Here is a 21,970-nt window from a genome sequence, read left to right as displayed (position 1 = left end):
TACAGATAGGACTCACTCCCATCCTACTGGAATGTCTAATACTAGCTTGAAGCACAACTCACACAAGTAAAGGGAATAGAGCAGATGTTTGGCAGAACAAGGAAGCAAATGCTGCCACCTTTGGTTGTATACTCATCTGATAATTGCTTTTGATTCTTGTTCTTAAAAATATACAATAAATAAGTAATGGAGATTGGGCCCAGTGTTAAGACATTATATTTCTGTGACATCAAAATATTATATCTTTTAATCACAGGACCTTTTGGTGATGAGGTTATAGTATCTTTTTTCCACAAAGACACAACCAATGAAGCAACTGATCAATCAAACCACAATCCTGTAATCTTAAGTACAGGTTAATATTTCACTGTTACTTGTTTAATGTGCTGTGGTGGTTGTTACTAGTGCTGTAATTCTGATTATTTTGTTGTTTTTTCCTTTTTTTCTATGCATATTTGTTGGAATCCAGTGGTGTAGGTAGAAACTGGGGCTGGGCCTCTGCCGGCAGCAGCATCCTCGCTGAGTTTGGTACTCTGCACATGGAATTTGTCCACCTCAGCTATTTGACAGGGGACCCTGTATACTACAACAAGGTGGGTCTCAAATTCAGGTTTTTTTGTCATGCAAGTGTCTTTTACACTGTTTCATGATAAATTGTGTTAAAGGGGATGTACTTTAAATACTGAATTCTATTTGCATTCTTGGTTGCAGGTAAATTTTTGCATGCAGGTATTTCTGTTACCAAATAAACATCTTTTTCAAGTAGAAATTTATGACAAGTTTTTTTACTTGTTTCAGCATACATTTAAAAATTGCAGGTTTTAAACATGTTCATGTGAGCAGTTGGCGTGGTTTAAACCCAACCACAAAAGCTCATTCACTCACTCCCCACCCCTTTTCTCTTTCTCCCTCTTTCTTTCCTTCCCCTCCCTGCCCCCCCGACCCTCCCGCTCCCAGAGGGATGGGGAGGAGAATCGAGAGAATATAACTCCCACGGGTTGAGATAAGAACAGCCCAGTAACTAAGGTACAACACAAATCACTGCTGCTACCACCAGTGATAATATTGATAAGAGAAAATAACAAGAGAAGAGAATACGATACCACCACTGAATGAGTTCGACCCCCCCCCCCCCAAAGACAGACCGTGCCCTTCCGGGTAACTCCCAGTTACCTCCCCGGGCATGACGTGCTGTGGTATGGAATACCTCTTTGGCTAGTTTGGGTCAGGTGTCCTGTCTCTGCTTCCTCCCGGCCTCCCCTCGTCCCCAGCAGAGCATGAGGCTCACAAAGTCCTTGGCCAGGATAAACATTACTTAACAACAATTAAAAACAATCGGTGTTATCAGCTCTGTTCCCAGGCTGGAAGTCAAAACACAGAGCTTGCACCAGTTACTAAGAAGGAGCAAAACAGCTACTGGTAAACCCAGGACAGCAGTCCTTTACAGTCAAAACCGTACGAATCTGCAGGGAGCCCTCAAAGCTTATGGGTTCAGATTGAGAAAATTTACTACCAAAAAAAAGAAAAAGAAAGTGTATGAGATTTCACTGTGTACAGAGAGCAGATGAACGTTGTTAGTGGTGATCATGATTCTTCATTTCATTTAGGTCATGCACATTCGGAAGTTACTTCAAAAAATGGATCGTCCTAATGGACTTTATCCGAATTATTTGAATCCAAGAACAGGCCGATGGGGTCAGCGTGAGTATTCTTATTTTATTCATTCTGAATTCAGGCTCTGCTTCTTACCGTGTTGCTGAGTTGGAGAACAGAAAACTGATTTTGTAAGGGTACGAACAGCACCGCTTGAGAGCAGGCAGCATAGAAGGATTACTTAGACTTGAGACTTCCCAAAACCAATTTTTGCCTATCACTCTCTCTGAAGTCATGCAGCCTGGTTTTCATGATACTTTCTGAAAGCAGCTTTGTACTAAATCTGATGCCTGCTCTTACTTTTATCAGCCAGTAAAATCTTCAGTAATAAAAAATGAGGCTGGAAAGAGTTTCCTCATTTTGACTTTGCTCCTGGTTTTGTTCTGCAAACCATCTGCAAAATGGATTACCGTCAGGCAGTGTAGAAGTAATGTATGTTTGTGGTAGTGAAGTTTGAGCTACTTCACCTGGTGTTAAGGACAGACATTTACAAACATAGTTACAATTAGTGCCATGTGATGTGGCATGATGATGTTCCTTATAGGTCCTGCTGGTATCAGTGTGTGTTTCATATACAGAAAAAAAACACTTTTGAGTGAAAAGACAAAATTGGTTTTTGTTGCTGATTCTGACAATGTTAGAGAAACACAGACACACAAACATGATTTCTTTAAGTGGTTCTTCCAAGAAAAATTGAGTAGTGTAGTGTTTTTGTAGTGGGTGTGATAGAAGAGAATCTTTCTCTTCGAGGTTTTTGTTCCTGTTTCTTTTATGAATTCAAGTTCATTTAGGAAAAATAGGCAAGACTATCTGTTTATGGCCTGTTTAACATCATTGACAGGTTTCAGGGATTTCAGTGGTTGGCTGTAAATACCCAGCAGATCATGTTCTGGCTTGCAAACTAAGCATTTGCTTCTGACTTTGAGTCTGGAGTATGAGGGAAGTGAATGCAGCTGCCACTGCAGTGACTGAAGAGAGTTGTCTAATCCCATTGTTACAGCCAAAATTCTCTGCAAAGCAGCTTAATATCTTTGAGTGAATAGTGACACCCTTTGAGACAGGCGCATGGATTGAGGAGAAAAATTCTTCAGACAAATTGAAGTTTAATAATGGATTCAGGAAAAAAAGAAACTGAGCAAACACAAATATTCACCCACTATTTATAGAAAACATAATTTTATGTTGTTGTTCTGAAATATCTTTTCTATTCCTCTTTTTCTGTTCTTAATCAATTGCTCCTGCTATTTTTGTCAGAAGTAGTCTAATGTGGCATGTAACAACATCATAATGCTCAGAATTAGCAGCTCTGGGGAAGAAAAGAATCTTGGTCACAGAATAAACATACAGTGAGAATTGTAACTTTGCGGAAGTTTGATGGAGCTCAAACATACTCATTAAGTGAATTTTGAAAGATAATATGTTCAGGAAGAAAGTTTAGGGTTACAGGCTGAGACTTAAGTTGTTAGGATAAAAAGAAATACAACTTTATTACAGAGCCTTTAACTTTTCTGTGCTGCTCATGAGTCACAAATTTATTTCCTGGAATTTAGTGATTAGGGGGTTTGTTGGGTCGTTCAGCAAGCTTGTTTTTACCTACTGTGTGTTTCCCCTAAGTTTAATTCACTCATACTCACGAGTCCCAAGACATGTTCAAGTTATCTAGTCTCAAAGAAAAAGAGACACTAGCTATCCAGTCGTCTTTACCTATGCAGGGTTCTTGAATGATGATGATGAGCTAACTTTTGGATGGATCTTTCAGGCCTTTTGGGTGTCAGCAACTGTTATGGTTTTTTTTTCTGTGCCTCAGAATATTTTTGTCTTTAGCCTCCAAAGATATTAGGCCATGTTGTTATGTCTTGTCTGCTTTTGCTCATTTAACTGTATGCTTAAACATGGTCTGTTCTGGGTTTGGGTTAGTGTGTTGTATGTGATATGCTGCAGCCATGTCACTGTCCTTTTGATGTTAGGATGCCAAGGCTGATGAGTCATTTCTCCCGTGGTTTGATCTATCAGAGTGCAGGCCTTTTGTTCACGATAGAAACAGCATGTTCTGCAGTTTAACTGCTGGGGAATGATGTTTGGTGACAGTGACCTGAGACATGCACTGTTCTGTTTGTTCATTATTCTGCTGCTTCTGCTGGTGCTTACAAAGACGTGGTTTTGTTCAATCCAGTCAGTGCTTCTGATTCTGATTAGACCTTTTACCTGAAAAGGTATAATCGGTAGTTACCAGTCAATTAGCTAGTATGGGTTCATCAGGAATGATGTGACCATTGCTTCCAGGTCCTTAACAAGTTGCAGGGATGAGTAAAGTCATGTAGTGTGACATTAATCTATAGCCATGTCTTTTTAATATGTATGTTTTTATGAATATATATTTTTCTTTGAATTTAGCACATTTGATATAGCACTTGAAGAAGGATTCTGGTGACGGATTACCTTGTGAAGCAGCAGCAGGCAAGGTTGGGGGCTGCAGCAGGCAGGGCTGCACAGGGACTACCATTCTATCCCATCATTTCTTTCCATTCGAATGGCATAAAACCCAATCCTAAAATCTGCTGGGTGAATGGCATACTGGTCATTGCTAAATCTCCATAGTTTCCAGTGGAAATGCATTGTAATGCAGCTATACATAACTGGACCGTTACTGCTGTGTAGCAGGAATGGAGTTCATTGTACCGAGGAGGAAAACGATGTTATGGGTAGGCTAAATATTTGTGTTTAAGCTTGTAATGTGCAGATATTATTACAGCATGAGTGGCATCACAGAAAGGGTGGTTTAGTTCAGGATTTATCAGCTCACTGTGGCTTTTTCTAGAAGGCAGAACTGTAATGCCCACAGGAATGTTGACAAATGCAGTTTTTACTTATGAACTAAGGTGATGGTGCAGTAGGAACAAGTGATTTAAAATACTTCTGCCTTGGGGTTTCCATTTCTGAAAGACTGAAACGAAAATAGTGGGCAAAAAGCCTTTTCTAACCTCTCGCATTAACCTACAGTTAACTTTGCTAGCTTTTTGTTCCACTTGGTAGGTAGTTGGTTTGGTACAAGCGTCAAAACTTTGAATTTAGATTATTTTCAAAACAAAAAGCAGTGCTTTCTAGAGAAGCCTGCTAAGCAGATAGAACAACTAGAATTTTGATAAAAGCAAGAGATTTCAGAATGGTGGAAATGAATTTGTACTGAAGAAAAAATATTTATTTTTAATGAAATATGTTGAGAAAATTTAAATGTAATTTGCATTTGCAAACAGCTTAGACTAGAATACCAGTTAAAACAGCAATAGCAGAGAAAATGCCAATCTGCAGGTTATTGTCAAGTCAATACGTGCCACTCGTGTTTGCACATGTCTGTAGATTGGACATTCTTTCTTTCCATTTTCCCATACTGAGAATAAATTCTTGCATTTCATCTGGTTCCAACATCTCTTGAAAGTAATAACATTATTGAAGTGGAACTCAAATAACCGCCTTCAAATCTCATTGCCTGCACCTGGGAGTTACCTGGGTTCAAGTTGTCAGTTTAACTGATTTTTAGGCTATATATGGCTTCCATGTACAAGTAAATAAGCAAGAAATAATCCATGCTTTGTTTGTTACACTTTAGTGATATGTGAGCATGTAAACTAGTTACTGTAAAGTAAGCTGGTATGTGAATTTACGGTGCATGAGCTGAGCACTGGTATTAGGAATGTAACAGCAGATACTGAAATTACAATCACTGAATGTTGATGTGATGAGCATTCAGAGTTGGTCTGTTCTACAGTGTTTTTTTCATGTCTCCTTACCGAAAACAAGACCGTTTCATCAAATTTGCAAGCGGATTAAGTTAAAAGCCCAATGAGGGGCACTCTGTCAGCACTTTTACAAGGACTCACCAACCCTGTGATGTATTTAATGCACTAAATTTAAATGCTGTCAGTCATGTACTAGTGCTCTGAAGACAAATAAGGGGATTTGCGCACGTGTTCATCCTGCCTTGTTGCACACGCTGCCTTAGCACCTTTTGGTGCTTAAATGGAACCAAACCAAGCACTTTTAATTTTAAAATACTGTTTACAGAAAGATTCTGTTAATTTAATTGAATTGGATTAGATTTACACTTCTGTTACAATGGTATTTTCACCATGTAACAAAACCAGTTTTCAGTCACTGTCATTAAATAAGTGCACATACTGGGTGAATATTCATCATTTTTTATACCTGCCTGTACAGCCGGGGTTAGGCTAATGCTCTTGGGCTGGGCTGGGTAATTAACTTAACTGCTTAATTTAAACTCTTGCATGTAATAGACAAGCCATGAGGAATACACCCTATCTACTTTCATTTGTGAGATGACATTTTATCAAATACATAGCACCATATGTCTGTATTTATTTGGCAACATTCAAAGGAAAATTTTAAATAAATTTGATCTAAATGCACTTTGTTAAAGATGTGAAGAAAACCACTGCATCCAGCAATCCAAGATCTGCTTATTCCTCCTTCCCAGCTATTAAAGTCCAGAGAGGTACAGGTCTCTCCATTCCAGTCCAATGGATGTGGCTGCTGCTTTCCCCATTCGTAGGTTAGCCAGTAGAGAGGCTGAGGATATATCTTAGAGGTACACACATACACCTAAGAGGACACTAATGTGGCTGTCCGCACAGACTGCCACTGAGAACACTGCCTTTGTAGCACCCACACATAGTACTGCCACAATAAATGTAACACATACATAGAGGTGGCCAGGTCTTGCTCCTCCTCCTGATCTTCAGTCAGATAAATGCATGCACTTGCACTCCCTTCACAAGTGCACTCACACTCACAGATCTTTCAAGTATTAGCAGAGTCTATCGGTCTGCTTAATACCTGTGCTTGAACCCTGGACCAGGGCTATGCAACCATCAGGCTTTTCAGATGCAGGTCTCCTCCTTCTCACCTTCAAGTCTGCTGATACACACATGCACTCAGGATTAAATTCACTGGGAAAACGAACACACATGGGTCTTCCCAGTTGTTGGCACACAAACCTAGGGCCCTCTGACCCGCTGGCTTTTCTCCAGCCACTGCCACCCTAACCTGTTGGCTCCTGTGACCTTCCTAAGGCCCTGTTCTCCAGTTGCTGGCGCTCTAACCTTGCAACAGGCATCCCAGTCCCTCCAGTTACTGACACCCAGACCTCCACTGCATGCCACATTCTCCAGGTGCTGGCACTTCTGCAGGCTCTGCTACCTGTGGCCTCTCCTCTAGCTGCTGCTAAGGTAGTGAGTGGAATTACGTGCAAGAACATAAAGGATTTAATAAGAAGATGAGGCAGACTGTGCTCCTGAAGGGTTGAGGGTGCAAGCAGACAAATGTGGTAATTCCCCGCCTATTTACATGTGATCAAGAACTTTTAAATCATCTCCTCTCCATTTTTCCTTTGGTCATTCTTCCATAATCGACCCTGATCATTCCCTTTCCCTTCCTTTGGCACTAAATAGCCCATAGTAAGTTTTATCTAAAGCCACAGCCCTGTTCCACTGTTCCATAAATGCATTTTGCACAATGGCAAGGCCCCTGAAATACCTCATAATGTTCATGACAATCGTTTCCCCCTTCTTATCAGTGGCAAAGTTGAGATTGGCTCTCTGAGGCTGTGCCAGAGCATTTCCTTTAATGGCTCATCAATCAGTAGCTGAAGAGTTCTGGTCTGTGTTATTGTCTGTTACCACCTGCTTGTTAATGGCTGTGTGTTTAATTTACCAGTTTCCTTGCCATTTATTATTTCTTTTATACTGAATGCTCCTTGCCCAGAATAATTCTTTATCTTTGCTCTCACATTCCGCATATCCCTGCATGGGAGAATGCTAATTCTGAGAACAGTCAGCATGTGAGCTGAAGAATGCTGTCCTGGCAGTGGGAGCTCTATCTAACATATAGGAAGAGTGGATCTCTTGAATACAAACTTTCAAAGGTGCTGTGGAGGTTGATAAATAAACGACTATGCGAATTTCTATTACTGGGACTTTCATTGTTAAAATGAAGCAAGAAACCCTTTCAGTCTTTACATCTACCTCCTGGAGATTAGGTGAAATGAAGAAGACTGAAGTGGTCTTTCAAAAGATTAAAGAAATATTGCAGATATGTATTTCAGATAAAAATATAATTGTAGCATAAATTAAGGGATTGATGGTCTAGTTCTGGGTGGTGAGAAAGATGCTAATGTTGGAAAATTCCTGTCTTTGCCAGCTGAAGCTGCTAGTGTTCTTTATGAAGGTACTTTGCGTTTTCTCCCTCCCTCCTTACATTGTTTGCTCTAGACAACATTTAAGAAACCAGCATTGCCAAGAGTAGCTGAAAATCAAGTTGTGAAATTTAAAGTCAAATTCTGGCAAAACATCCATAACCTAGAAGGAAGTGAAAGGGAATAGTGCCAGATAAGCCTGTATTTTCCAAGTACTTTACAGAACTCTTAAGGTAACTACCTTCAACTTGGAGTTGTGGATGATAGTTTCTAGTGCTTTCATTTTTGAGCGATTTTTTTCCCTTTGGCATAAGGAAAGATTTTCTTTCTCTTAAATAGAAATGGGGCAGGATTGAAATAATTAGTCTGTTGTAGAGGTAGTTCCCAACCTGACTTCATCATTTATTTGGTAGAGCAAGTAAAGTTCTGCTTGGAACATCAGTTGTACAATTCAAGCTATGTGGTCTATGTGGTGGTTAGTTTGGAGGTAGGTGCAAGCAGTTATTGAGATGGGTGTTTTTTGCTTTGAATCTGCTTTCAGTTGAGTACGTAACAAACACAACTACAGCATGACTTCCAGACTTCCAGCAGTGGGCATGCATGTACCAGTTGCAAATGAGGAGGTGGGGGTGGCTTTCTGCTGTTTCATTTTCTTCACTGTCTTGGCGGGTGTCCTTAATTTTTCTCTCAAAAATATTCTGTTGTGTTCTGTATTTAGGAACATCCGTGTGTTTTGAATAGAAAATAAACTGTGTCATCTCTACTGGGGAATTCCCCTTGCCCTTTTGCTTTACAACCTTGTACAAATGTAATTAACTGTGTTCCAAGAAAAGGCTGCATTCAAATTTGTTTATTCATTAGAAGCCAAGAGCAAGTTAATCTGTTAAAACTTTGTTTTAATGAAATGCAGCAGAGCTGTGCATTACAGAGAATGTGCTTTTATAACTCTACAAGGTTAAGACATTTTGCTGGTCTGTTGAGCAAGATGCTGCAAAAGCTCAACAAATAAAAGCTTTTTTTAAGGTGTTAAAGATTCTAGAGTTACTGGTAGGTTAAACATGTATATGAGTTAAGGATTTGAAATGTACTGTCTGTAAAAACTTCCTAAAGAAAGGATTTGGATATGGCAGAGCTGGGTTTCTGTGGCAAGTGGTGAATATTTTCTTTTGCTGTACCACCAAACTGTACTTTCAGAGCATGATCTTGGTGGGGAGTGTGTCAATACCTAGAATTTGAAATCTGTCCAGCAATCGCTTTAACATTGATTCTCCTCACACAGAGCCCATGTCTTAGGGTACTGCCTGATATTCTTGAGAGTTTAATTTGTTGGCTTTGAAGACAGCCAACTTAAAATGATTGGCATCCTTTGACATGTGCTCTGTGAGCTTTTAAAGTCTGACCTCCTGTGAAATGTCGTTTATTAACTAATATTTGTACTTGGATCTCTATCTACCTAAGCTGTATTTCTGACCCGTTCTTGACTTACTCATTTCTTATCAAAGGGAAGCCAATCAAAGTCCAGTTACAAACATGTTACAGCCCGATTACAGTTACTCGTTTTTATATTATTCCTTCTGTATCATTTGTTGGAGGCTGTGCACCTAGGTGTTTGTACTGGCATTGGTCTCTCAACCACTAGTAGATTCAGGTGACACATAACAGTCCATTTTCGTTCTGTCATCAATATCTAAGACTTCATAGTCTGAGTTAGTTGTGGAGATTTACCTTCTGGTGGTCACATAAGAATTATTTCCATTGTGAGGACATTGAGGGGACAGGGTCTATCATTTTGCTCAGTGGACATTGAAGATATCTTTATTATAGGTTCTTTTAATCATGAAGTTGCACTGGAAGCTGGACTGTCCTGGTGCTTTAGCACCTTTAGTTACCTTTAGCAGCAAGCTAAAATACCATCTCAACTTGGAGATATATGTGAAGTCATAGCCGACTTTTGATTGCAGATCACGCTGTGGAACCTTTTGGCCTATATAGTCAAAAGTAAGATAGAGATAGTAATGAATGCAGTCAAAATGTAGGGTGTAGTAGCTCAGTCTCAGTCACAGAACATGGACCGAGTAAATCTTACAATTAGCACAATTTCCTTACACCTATAGAGTGACCAAAACTTCAACTAGCTGTATGTGCAATTTCAGGCATCTAACAGAAGAAGAAAAATAATACATACGTAGACATAAGTCTTGGAGAAAGAAAACATGCAGAGTAGCCTGGATTTATATTGCATGTGGTGTAATCTGTAAGTACAAAAACAGGGAGTGTCTTTCATTGCTTCTTTGAATCTCTTTTGACTGTCAGCATTCATGTGTCATATATATACACACATACATATATGTAAGTATGTAAACTGCTATGGTCTTGATACAGCTTGAAGGGAGAGGGCAAAGTTGTTGACAGTGGTTTTGCCAGTTAATTTTGCATAAATGAATGTTGGGCTCGGTGGCAGATTCAAACCGGCCACCAACAGCCACTCTCGATCAGTTGCTGAGGTGAGTAGCTTGAGAGAGGACGCCTGCAACACCGGAGCGGAGAGGGGAGAGATCAGCGTCCAGGAGCCTCACCTCAGAGCGACAAGAGCCACTGAGGAGGGAGCCTCAAGTCCTCAACAGGACTTGCGCAGGACTCGGAAGCTCAGCTCCCGCGAGGGGCTGACTCACAGGGGGCGGAGCCAGGAGGCTCGGTGGCAGATTCAAACCGGCCACCAACAGCCACTCTCGATCAGTTGCTGAGGTGAGTAGCTTGAGAGAGGACGCCTGCAACACCGGAGCGGAGAGGGGAGAGATCAGCGTCCAGGAGCCTCACCTCAGAGCGACAAGAGCCACTGAGGAGGGAGCCTCAAGTCCTCAACAGGACTTGCGCAGGACTCGGAAGCTCAGCTCCCGCGAGGGGCTGACTCACAGGGGGCGGAGCCAGGAGGCTCGGTGGCAGATTCAAACCGGCCACCAACAGCCACTCTCGATCAGTTGCTGAGGTGAGTAGCTTGAGAGAGGACGCCTGCAACACCGGAGCGGAGAGGGGAGAGATCAGCGTCCAGGAGCCTCACCTCAGAGCGACAAGAGCCACTGAGGAGGGAGCCTCAAGTCCTCAACAGGACTTGCCCAGGACTCGGAAGCTCAGCTCCCGCGAGGGGCTGACTCACAGGGGGCGGAGCCAGGAGGAGTGGCACCGGCTGGGAGTGGCTAAAAAACCTTCCCAGGGAGCGCGGCGACCAGGAGCGCGGCGAACAGAGCCGGCAAACAGAGAGCGTCGAGGCAGAGGGTCGAGGCAGTTTGCGCGGCAGTTCGCGCGGGCAGGCGAGCGGGCAGGGAAGCGTTCCAACCGCCTCATCGAGAGGACTCGCCTGGAGTACAGGAGGGGGAAGGAGTGCTGAGGGACGTAGACGGATTGATTGACCAGATAGATCATGGTTACAACACGATCGAAAGCTGCAGTGAGTACTAATGTGGGTATCCAGACTGAGCCTTCCTGCAGACATGCAGCTGTGCAGGTCTCTGGCTGCAGCGAATGCCTGAGCCTGGCACTTGTATTGGAGGGAGCCAGTGATACTGCTTGTGTTCGCTGTGAGCAAATAAATGACCTGATCGGGCAGGTGGCTGAACTGAGGGAGGAGGTAGAAAGGTTGAGAGCCATTAGAGAGTGTGAAAGTGAAATAGATTGGTGGAACCACACCCTAAGGCAAGGGCAGAGGGAAGTGGTTCAACAAGATATGGATCCCCTTCCCTCCTACCATCAGACAGAAGGAGAGAGCTTAATGGACAAGGATGGATGGAGGGAGGTTCCTCCTCGGAGAGGTAAGCGAAAACCCTCACAATCCCTTCCTCCCTCCCAGTTGCCCTTGAATAACAGGTACGAGGTCTTGGAAATTCAGGGCCAGGTGAATGGAGATGGTGAGGCAAATCTATCTAGTGAGTCACCCAGGGCTAGTCACTCACCCACATGCCTCAGAACTTCTCCAACCAAGAAGAAAAGAAGAGTAATTGTGGTGGGTGACTCCCTTCTGAGGGGAACAGAAGGGCCCATTTGTCGACCGGATCCACCCCACAGGGAGGTCTGCTGCCTGCCTGGGGCTCGGATTAGAGATGTTAAAAAGAAGCTCTCTGAACTGGTGCAGCCGTCTGACTACTACCCACTGCTGGTTTTTCAGGTTGGCAGTGACGAAATTATTACGAGGAACGTAAGGGCGATGAAGAGAGACTACAGGGCCCTGGGACGGCTGGTTAAAGGGTCTGGAGCGCAAGTGGTGTTTGCCTCCATACCTGTTGCAAGCGAGGGTGAAGGGATATATAAGAAGACTCTGCAGGTTAATGTATGGCTACGTGACTGGTGCCAAAGGCAGGGGTTTGGGTTTTTCAGTCACGGGCTGCTGTATGGGACACCTGGTTTGCTGGTGACAGGCGGGATACACCAGTCCCAGAGAAGAAAAAGGGTTTTGGGGCAGGAGTTAGCAGGGCTTATTGACAGGGCTTTAAACTAGTTATGAAGGGGGGAGGGGATTTAACTGGGCCTGTTGGGGACAAGGCCAAGAGGAACATGCTAGGGATTGAAGGATGGCGGGCTAAGGAGGACTATCAATCTCTTGTTTCACTTGTGGGAAAGGATAGCTTTTTAGACCCTGTCCCGCAGGGGAAAAAGGGTACTAGGACTGGCTCCCTGAAATGCCTGTACACCAATGCACGCAGCATGGGGAATAAACAGGAGGAGTTAGAAGTCTGTGTGCGGGCTAAAGGTTATGATCTAGTGGCGATTACAGAGACATGGTGGGACAGTTCACATGACTGGAATGTGGTCATGGATGGCTATGTCCTTTTTAGGAAAGATAGGTCAGCAAAGCGAGGTGGTGGAGTGGCTCTTTACGTGAGAGAGCAACTAGAATGTATTGAGTTCTGTCCGGGGTCGGATGAGGAGCAAGTGGAATGTCTGTGGGTACGAATCAAGGGGCTGACTGGCACGGGTGATACAGTTGTGGGGGTCTATTACAGACCTCCTGATCAGGACGAAGGAGTTGATGAGGCTTTCTACAGGCAACTGGAAGTAGCCTCGCGACTACATGCCTTAGTCGTCGTGGGGGACTTTAATTACCCCGATATTTGCTGGAAGACTCACACAGCCAGTCATTCACAGTCTAGGAGGTTCCTCGAGTGCATTGATGATAATTTCTTAATGCAAATGGTGGACGTACCAACTAGGGGAGCAGCGCTGCTAGATTTAGTACTCGCCAACAAGGAGGGTTTGGTCGAAGTGGTGACGGTCAATGGCAGCCTTGGCTGCAGTGACCATGAGATGGTGGAGTTTAGGATCCTGTGTGGGAGGAATAGAATACCTAGCAAAGCCACAGTTCTGGATTTCCGAAGGGCCAACTTTGGCCTCTTCAGTCAACTGCTAAGGGAAGTCTCATGGGAAAGTGTACTAGGCGGTAAAGGGGCTCAAGATAGTTGGTTAGCATTCAAGGACCGCTTCTTCCAAGCTCAGGATCGGAGCGTCCCAATAAGTAGGAAGTCAAGTAAGGGATCTAGGAGACCGGCGTGGTTAAACAAGGAGCTGCTGGGCAAACTCAAGTGGAAAAGGAGAATCTATGGATTATGGAAGGAGGGGCTGGCCGCTTGGGAGGAATATAGGACAGTTGTTAGAGGATGTAGGGAGGCAATTAGGACAGCTAAGGCCTCCTTGGAACTCAATCTTGCTAGTTGGGTTAAAGACAATAGAAAGGGCTTCTTCAAATACATAGCAAATAAAACTAACACAAGAGGCAATATAGGCCCACTGCTGAACGAAGTGGGTACCCTGGAGACAGAGGATATAAAGAAGGCAGAGGTGCTGAATGCCTTCTTTGCCTCTGTCTTTACTCCTGCAGACTCTCCCCGAGGGCCCCGGATTTCTATAGCCCCAGAAGGAGTCAGGACAAAGGAGGAGTTTGCTTTGGTAGATGAGGATTGGGTTAGGGATCAGCTATGCAATCTGGACATCTGTAAATCGATGGGTCCGGATGGAATGCACCCACGGGTGCTGAGGGAGCTGGCGGAGGTCATTGCTAGGCCACTTTCCATCATCTTTGGTAAGTCGTGGGAAACGGGCGAGGTGCCTGAGGATTGGCGGATGGCAAAGGTCACACCAATCTATAAGAAGGGCAAGAAGGAGGACCCGGGTAATTATAGACCGGTCAGCCTTACCTCCATCCCTGGAAAGGTGATGGAACAACTTATTCTTGACTCCATCACTAGGCATATCAAGGATGAGGGGGTCATTAAGAACAGCCAACATGGTTTTATGAGGGGGAAGTCATGTATGACCAACCTTATAGCCTTCTATGAGGAAGTGACTAGGTGGAGGGATGATGGTAGAGCGGTAGATGTAGTTTTTCTTGATTTCAGTAAGGCATTTGATACTGTCTCCCACAGCATCCTCATAGATAAGCTAAGGAAGTGTGGGCTTGACGATCAAGTAGTGAGGTGGATCGAGAACTGGTTGAAAGGAAGAAGGCAGAGAGTTGTGGTCAATGGCGCAGAATCTAGCTGGAGGTCTGTGACTAGTGGAGTTCCTCAGGGGTCGGTGCTGGGACCGGTGCTGTTTAATATTTTCATCAATGACCTGGATGAGGGAACTGAGTGCACCCTCAGCAAGTTTGCTGATGACACAAAACTGGGAGGAGTGGCTGACACACCAGAGGACTGTGCTGCCATTCAGCGAGACCTGGACAGGCTGGAGAGTTGGGCGGGGAGAAACTTGATGAAATTTAACAAGGGCAAGTGTAGAGTCTTGCATCTGGGGAAGAACAACCCCATGTACCAGTACAGGTTGGGGGTTGACCTGCTGGAAAGTAGTGAACGAGAAAGGGACCTGGGGGTCCTGGTGGATAGGAGGATGACCATGAGCCAGCAATGTGCTCTTGTGGCCAAGAAGGCAAATGGCATCTTAGGGTGCATTAGAAAGGGAGTGGTTAGTAGGTCAAGAGAGGTTCTCCTCCCCCTCTACTCAGCCTTGGTGAGGCCGCATCTGGAATATTGTGTCCAGTTCTGGGCCCCTCAATTCAAGAAGGACAGGGAATTGCTTGAAGGAGTCCAGCGCAGAGCCACAAAGATGATTAAGGGAGTGGAACATCTCCCTTATGAGGAGAGGCTGAGGGAGCTGGGTCTCTTTAGCTTGGAGAAGAGGAGACTGAGGGGTGACCTCATCAATGTTTACAAATATGTAAAGGGTAGGTGTCAGGATGATGGAGCTAGGCTTTTTTCAGTGATATCCAGTGATAGGACAAGGGGCAATGGGTGTAAACTGGAACATAGGAAGTTCCACGTTAACATCAGGAAGAACTTCTTTACTGTAAGAGTGACAGAGCACTGGAACAGGTTGCCCAGGGGGGTTGTGGAGTCTCCTACACTGGAGATATTCAAGGCCCGCCTGGACAAGTTCCTGTGTGATGTACTGTAGGTTACCCTGCTCTTGCAGGGGGGTTGGACTAGATGATCTTTTTAGGTCCCTTCCAACCCTTGGGATTCTGTGATTCTGTGATTCTGTGATTGGGCTAGATTTCATCTAATAAAGGTTTTTTTTCTCTCTCCCAATTCCTTGGTTTTACTCTGCAAAAGGAGAGTTGAGATTTTATAAGAAGACTAAGGTGAATAAAATGAAGGTTGTAATGACCCTAAGAGCTTGTCAATCCCCCTAGGTAGAAACTCTTGCTGAAAAGGGACTCTTTTGCATTGTGGACACATACCTACAGGTGTATTGTTTGTAGCAGATGTAATCATCCCCTAGCTGTTTTTTACAGCCACCTTGTCAGGTGAAAAAAAGGCATTAGGTAGACATGTACGACTTCCTATGAATCCACTGCAAATTCCAGCAGCTTCGTTAAAGCTGGCAGCACAGGTGGGATTTACACTGACTTCAGACTTGGCAGAGAGGCAGGTATGCTTCATTCAGGTGGTTCAGTTGGTGAATGTAGTAATCTGGAAAAGACAACATCAAGTGATAAAAGGCCACTTTTCAGTAAAAGCACCAATATAAAGGTGTAATAAGGCTTTGATTTTTGCACGTGGACTTCATGTGTTTGAATGGCTGGATGGTCACATGCAGAGAGTTGCAGTCAATGGCTCGATGTCCAACTGGAAACCAGTAATGAGTGGTGTCCCTCAGGGGTCAGTGTTGAGACCAGTCCTGTTCAACATCTTTGTTGGCAACATGGACAGTGGGATTGATGCACCCACAGCAAGTTTGTGATGACACCAAGCTTTGTGGTTCGATTGATACGCTGGAGGGAAGGGATGGGATCCAGAGGGACCTGGACACGCTTGAGAGGTTGTCAATGCCAACCTCAGGAAGTTCAACCAAGCCAAGTGCAAGGTCCTACACCTTCATCGGCAATCCCAGGCACAGCTACAGGTTGGGCAGAGGAAAGATTCAGCAGCCCTGAGGAGAAAGACTTGGGGGTGTTGGTTGATGAGAAACTGAACATGAGCCGACAGTGTGCGTTCGGGTACCAGAGGTTCCCTATGTGTTGAGCTGCATCGAAAGGAGCGTGACCAGCAGGTCGAAGGAGGTGATCCTGCCCCCTACTCTGCTCTCGTGAGATCCCACTTCAAGTATTGTGTGCAGTTCTGGTGTCCTCAACATAAAAAGGACATGGAACTGTTGGAACAAGTCCAGAGGAGGTCACGAGGATGATCAGGGGCCTGGAGCACCTCCCGTATGAAGACAGGCTGAGGAAGTTGGGGCTGTTCAGCCTGAAGAAAAGAAGCTGTTGGAGACCTCAGAGGGGAGCCTTCCAGTGTCTGAAAGGGGCTTACAAGGATGCTGGAGATGGACTTTTGGTTAGGGACTGTAGTAATAGGACAAGGGGTCATAGGTTCTAACTGAAACAGGTATTTACTGTGAGGGTGGTGAGGCACTGGCACAGGTTGCCCAAAGAAGTGGTGAATGCTCCATCCCTGGCAGTGTTCAAGGCCAGGTTGTACAGAGCCTTTGGTGACATGGTCTAGTGTCTGCCCATGGCAGGGGTTTAGAACTAGATAGTCTTAAGGTCCTTTCTAACCCTAAATATTCTATGATTGCTCTTTAATTTGTGAATTTAGGTCATTAAGAGGTGAGCTCAGTCTCCAGAATTATAAATAGCTGGAATGTTCTGAAGTTTTAAGGAAGTTTTAATAGAAAAACGAAAATACTTGTTCCAGCTGTGAATTCCTGAGTGTGAAAGGAGAGCCTGTTGTAAGATACCAAATGAGGATACTCCTTTGACATTACAGAATCTTGAACTACATTCAACTTGAAGATGCACTTTGTTCTAACAACATGAGTTACCTAAGCATATGTTTTAGTTCAGCTAGTTGAATTGGGTGAGCTTGAGAATGTTATTCTTTAGTTTGGTAATCACTGCAGTTCTCGAAGGCCATTTTGCTTAGTTTTATTTTAAAAGAAACTGGTAGCACTTACAATTAAGATTGCTCAATGCTTTCCATTAAGTGATTGTGCTTTCAGTTTCTCATAGCTGCCAAACTTCAACTCTTCCAACTGGAATATTCTGCCTGCCTCAAGCTGTTTTGTTGGGGTTTATGAAACAGCTTTGAGAAAAATGCTTCAGCCATATCTTGATGAAGCTAGAGGTAGAATGTGATTCTACCCAGATTAAAGCTTGTTTTATTTAAGAACCTCAAGAACCATCATGTTTTGGATATAAAATACTATGAGAATTATTTGTTTCAGGACTGCTTGAGGAGAAAACCATCCATATTTTTCCAGGTCTTTAAAAAATACATCTACTATCTCCATATGGAGTATTCAGAGTTGAGCTGCTACATTCTGTAGAGCGGTGTGTGCTGAGCAGGCACCATCACACATCCCCGGGCTGGGAGGAGCAGGGTTGGGTTCTTCTTGTTCCTAGAATTTTCTGTGGCACCAGGCAGTAGAACAAGAAGCAGTGTCTGTTCAACTGTCTCCTAACTTAAAAATGCTTGGCTTTGCAAGCTTAACTCTTCTTTTAATGTAGTTCTGTTATGTGACAACCTGCATGTTTTTAGAAAAAGGCTCATGCTGGTAACATGTTCGTTAGTGATAAATGATTCATAGCTGACTAGAAACTGTACCTCCACCTGCTTTTATCAGGGCTGCCTCTGCTACAGTTAATCTACAAGTGTGTGCACTTTTAAGCCATCCACTATGGTTTATGGCATCCTTAGGTTGAATTGCCACTGTGAATTGCAGCTGCTGCAATTTCCAGGCCCCCAGCTTTCTGGATTAAAGGATTAGAAAGGGAGCTTGCACCTATTTGGAGCAACTGAGGGGCACTAAGCCCAGCTACATGGAGTAAAGATTGAACTGAAATTTAATCAGAGCTACTCTAAAGACAAGCAGAAAAACAGTTAAGAGTTTCCAATACAGAGAAAGAGGGCTCCTGCATTGTAAGGTCAGTTGATACCCAGAACAACCAATGGTCATGAAGTGTGTGGATTTCTTAACGGAAGTAATATTAGCTTAATCGCTTCACTGCTCCCTCCAGGTCACTTATCTTTTCCATTCTAACTCCTTCTCTGACATATTACAATAGCACTTTGCCAAAGATTATGTGTTTGTAACCCTTAAGGGAAATCAGCCACCCTTTTTACCCCTTTGTTATCTTGTTGCAAAGTAGTTCTGTACTATTAAATGGTTTAAATTAATCAGTAGTTGGTTCATCTTGGTGTTTCCAGTCTATTTGGTTTAACATGAGGTGGGTTTAAGTTAGTTTTCCTTTACTTTAGAGCCATAACTAACAACTCCAGTTCTAAGACTTGAGTTTCTTTTACATATTGCCAAATTTCTAGTTCTTTTCTTGGTCATTTTCTAGCTGTCTGTACTTAAAAATATTAATTCAGTGTTTTAGTTACAAATTCATGAATTAAAAATACTATGGGTATAGTTGACCCGCATCTCCACCTGCTTGTGCTTATGTGCTGCTATGTTATCTCACCATACTGCTTTTCAGCACAGCAGCCCATGCACACTAAACATATTTCTGCTCAGCATTTTATTGCATCTTTTCCTTCCATGTGCAGTAAATGATGCATAACCTTTATGGGCACAGTGGAAGGGCAGGAGGACGTGCCCTGGGGTCAAGAAGGGACAGCAGCTCACTACCCGTCTGCTCATGGGTAACAGGAAGCCTCACCCTCAGGTGCTGTCACTGCAGCAACAGTTCTGGCATGATGTGCTGCTTTTAAAACAATGCCTGGCTTCTTTCTTTATTCCTGCTCATTGCCAAGAAATGACAATTGAACAATTAAGGCACAAAGCAGAGAGGGTTTAGCAAATCATGAACTGTTTTTCATTTGCCTCATTAAGCTGCTGTTAACTACTTAAAGCCATCTGCTTAAAAATAATTTACCCATCTTAAGCTTGCTCTAGAGAGCAGGTAGACCTTCATTAGAGCAAGTTTTGTTATTAATGTTATCTTTAGGGGGCTTTCAGTTGTTGTGGAAAATACTGTGTTGCTTGCTGAACTAAACTTTCCCTCTAAACAAAAGGAAACGGCACATGTTTGTAACATGAGAATGAGCTATGTGAATGCCTACTGTCCCTATTATCTACTACCATCCCCAAAAATGAGTCTTGGAGAGGAAGAGCAGCCAGATCCATCACAGTGCTTCAGCTGTAATTGCAAAGGGGGAGCCCTGCAGCCTGTGCCGTGAACAACTAACTGCGGAAAAACAAGTTGATTTGTCTCCCTGGATTTGTAAAGAAACAATTTCACTGACAAAGGACAAATCACCAGAGACTCTCCTTCCTATCTTGAACTGAGATTCATTGTCATTTCAGTTAGAGAGTATGTACACTCCTTTCTGACCTGCTCTGTAATTCTGTGGTTTGCTGGGTTCTTGTAAGAGGAGACTGTTTTCAGCAGTATGGTAAGATCATTTGGAGTGAAACTAGCTTTAGAAATACTAGATAACTGACAGTGTGAGAATTTAAGAGAAGATCCTCCATTCAGTCTGTGGAAAAGAGGTGGATGTGATTTTTTGAATATTAGCTGAGACGCGATATATGACTAAAACTTGACTAAATGTTGATCTTTTCATCAATAAATTAAAAACTCATTAAAATATTGCTATGAAATTGATTTTTTTTTCCCCAATTGCATGCTGCTTATGGAAAATGGCAATATTGAACAGGATACAAAGCTTTTGAAGTAGCTGAGCAAAAATGGTGCTGTGAATATCATGCTGTTAAATATCATTGTTTTTCTGTTAAGAGCTTATTTGGCTCTTTCTGGCAAGGAGGAAGCCTTCAACTGACAGACAGACTACAGACTACCAGCACAGATTTGCACAAAACATACTTTCAAGTGTGTGAAAAACCAAGCCTTTTTGGAGTTACTTTTTATGGCAATAGCTGAAGGTATTCTTTGCAAATGCAGCTACTGTGCATTCCAATTTAAAGTATGACTTCCCAAGGAATCCTTGACTGGAATCCTTTTATGTTTGCCCAGTCATCTGGGCCTACATTTGAAAAAGTGGGGAATGAAAAATGTATCTTAATTTGTCTTGATTAGAAGGGATGAGTGTTATAAGAATGTGTACATGTCATTGAAGAGAATATGTGGCATCTGCTGTATTTGATATGCCCTCATACTCTGTTCTCTTTGCTATATTTATCTTAATCTGGAAAGAATTTTGCTTCAGGATTTCACTGTGAGACACTTCTTCACAGTAAAAACCTTTAAATTACATAGAAATAATCAAATAATTCTTGTAGATCCAATATATAATAAAAATGAAATCCATTTTTCTTAATTTGCAAAATACAACAATTTACATATAATAATTGCCTTCACAGCTGTCTACTGAAGAGTACTCAGTGCCAAGATGCTATTGTAAACTCAGTTATTCAAATCCCGAGGTGTTCCTTCTTAGTACTCTGGATTGATATACAAGGTTAGCACTAATTGAAAAACTTTTGTGAGCAAAACATTTTGAGTTGAGCTGAGTTAAATCTCTGAATCCATCTGAGCTGTAGTTCAATAAGCAGAAGAGAGTGATAAGCACCAAGGACCTTCTGATGATAAGTTTGGGTAGGGACCTTGTTTATAGGAGAGAATGGTATGTGATGACCCAGATCTACGGATTTCAGCAGCTGTGTATTTGTAGTTGTCAAAGTCCAGCAATCTCTCACAAAAAGACTGCTTTAATTTTCAGTCATTTCTAGTTACAGTCCTTACACAGAGTGCAGCAAATTCTCCTTCAGCAACACCTTCTCATGCTAGCACAAGACCTGAAGGAGGCTTTGCAGGGTGCAGTTAAACCAGCTGTAAACCTTGCTGTGCTTAAGCTTCAAGAGAGGAGCCTTGTAAAGCAGTAGTTGAGAGCTGAGGTATGTAAAATGGGAATAAAGAAAGCACTGCTGCTGGGAGCTGCAAGGCCTTTAAAAGCCCTTAGCCTTACTGTGTTAGCTTCTCACTTCCTGAGTAGGAGGAGGATCTCTGAGATGCTCGTGCAGCTCTGTTCTCTGAATACATCAAGAAGGTGCAAAAAAGGCTGTCTAGAAGATGGTTCTGAGTCCTTTGTGTGCTGGTGCTGCTGATTCCTGCGTTCCCTGTACTTCTATCTAAGGTGAGAAACAATGTGGAGGAAGAGAGGAGCTGCTGACAGGAGAGACAGTTCTCAAATGACTATCTGAAGGAAGTAGACATGAAATGTGGCGTGTTTCTGGTAACTGACTTTGGAAACTCACCTGGAACATGGATTTCTCTCATTAGGAAATAAAACTTTTGCACTCATCTTCCTGCTCTTTCCTGTCCTGAACCCAGCTAGAGCTGCTACAAGATGAACCCTGCTTGAGGGTTCAGCAACCCTGTCCTGTCTGAGGACTGAGTGCATCTGAGAAAGAAACCTGGCAGAGGAGCAGTGCTGACTGCTCCTGCTGTTAAAGGAGTTGTTTTAAACTGTCCCTGAGCAGTGCTGACACCAGTTGTAACTTTGAAGTCTTGGGGTGGTTTGTTTATTTTTCCCTTAGTACTTGTGTCTACCTGTGAATGTAATTGTGGATTAGAAGAGTCATGTCTAGCCCTTGCCTTTGTGGAAGAAAGTGACTCATGACCTGCATGTCCTCCTACAGCTCGGAGCTAGAAAGCTTATG

The 21,970-nt window shown here is 43.2% G+C and overlaps 1 protein-coding gene across 2 annotated transcripts in view; it reads left to right on the top strand.

Annotated features, from left to right (window-relative positions):
- MAN1A2 (mannosidase alpha class 1A member 2) overlaps positions 1–21,970 on the top strand; it is a 140,425-nt gene that overhangs the window by 90,964 nt on the left and 27,491 nt on the right. For both annotated transcript variants that reach the window (XM_065676185.1, XM_065676186.1), the window contains exons 7-8: positions 470–593; positions 1,608–1,701. In XM_065676185.1, the coding sequence (XP_065532257.1) occupies positions 470–593; positions 1,608–1,701 (218 nt within the window). The remainder of the gene's footprint in view (positions 1–469; positions 594–1,607; positions 1,702–21,970) is intronic.

The sequence above is a fragment of the Lathamus discolor genome, chromosome 4 (assembly GCF_037157495.1).
Source record: "Lathamus discolor isolate bLatDis1 chromosome 4, bLatDis1.hap1, whole genome shotgun sequence".
NCBI classification, from domain to species: Eukaryota; Metazoa; Chordata; class Aves; order Psittaciformes; family Psittacidae; genus Lathamus; species Lathamus discolor.
This window is presented reverse-complemented; position numbering and strand designations above follow the sequence as displayed.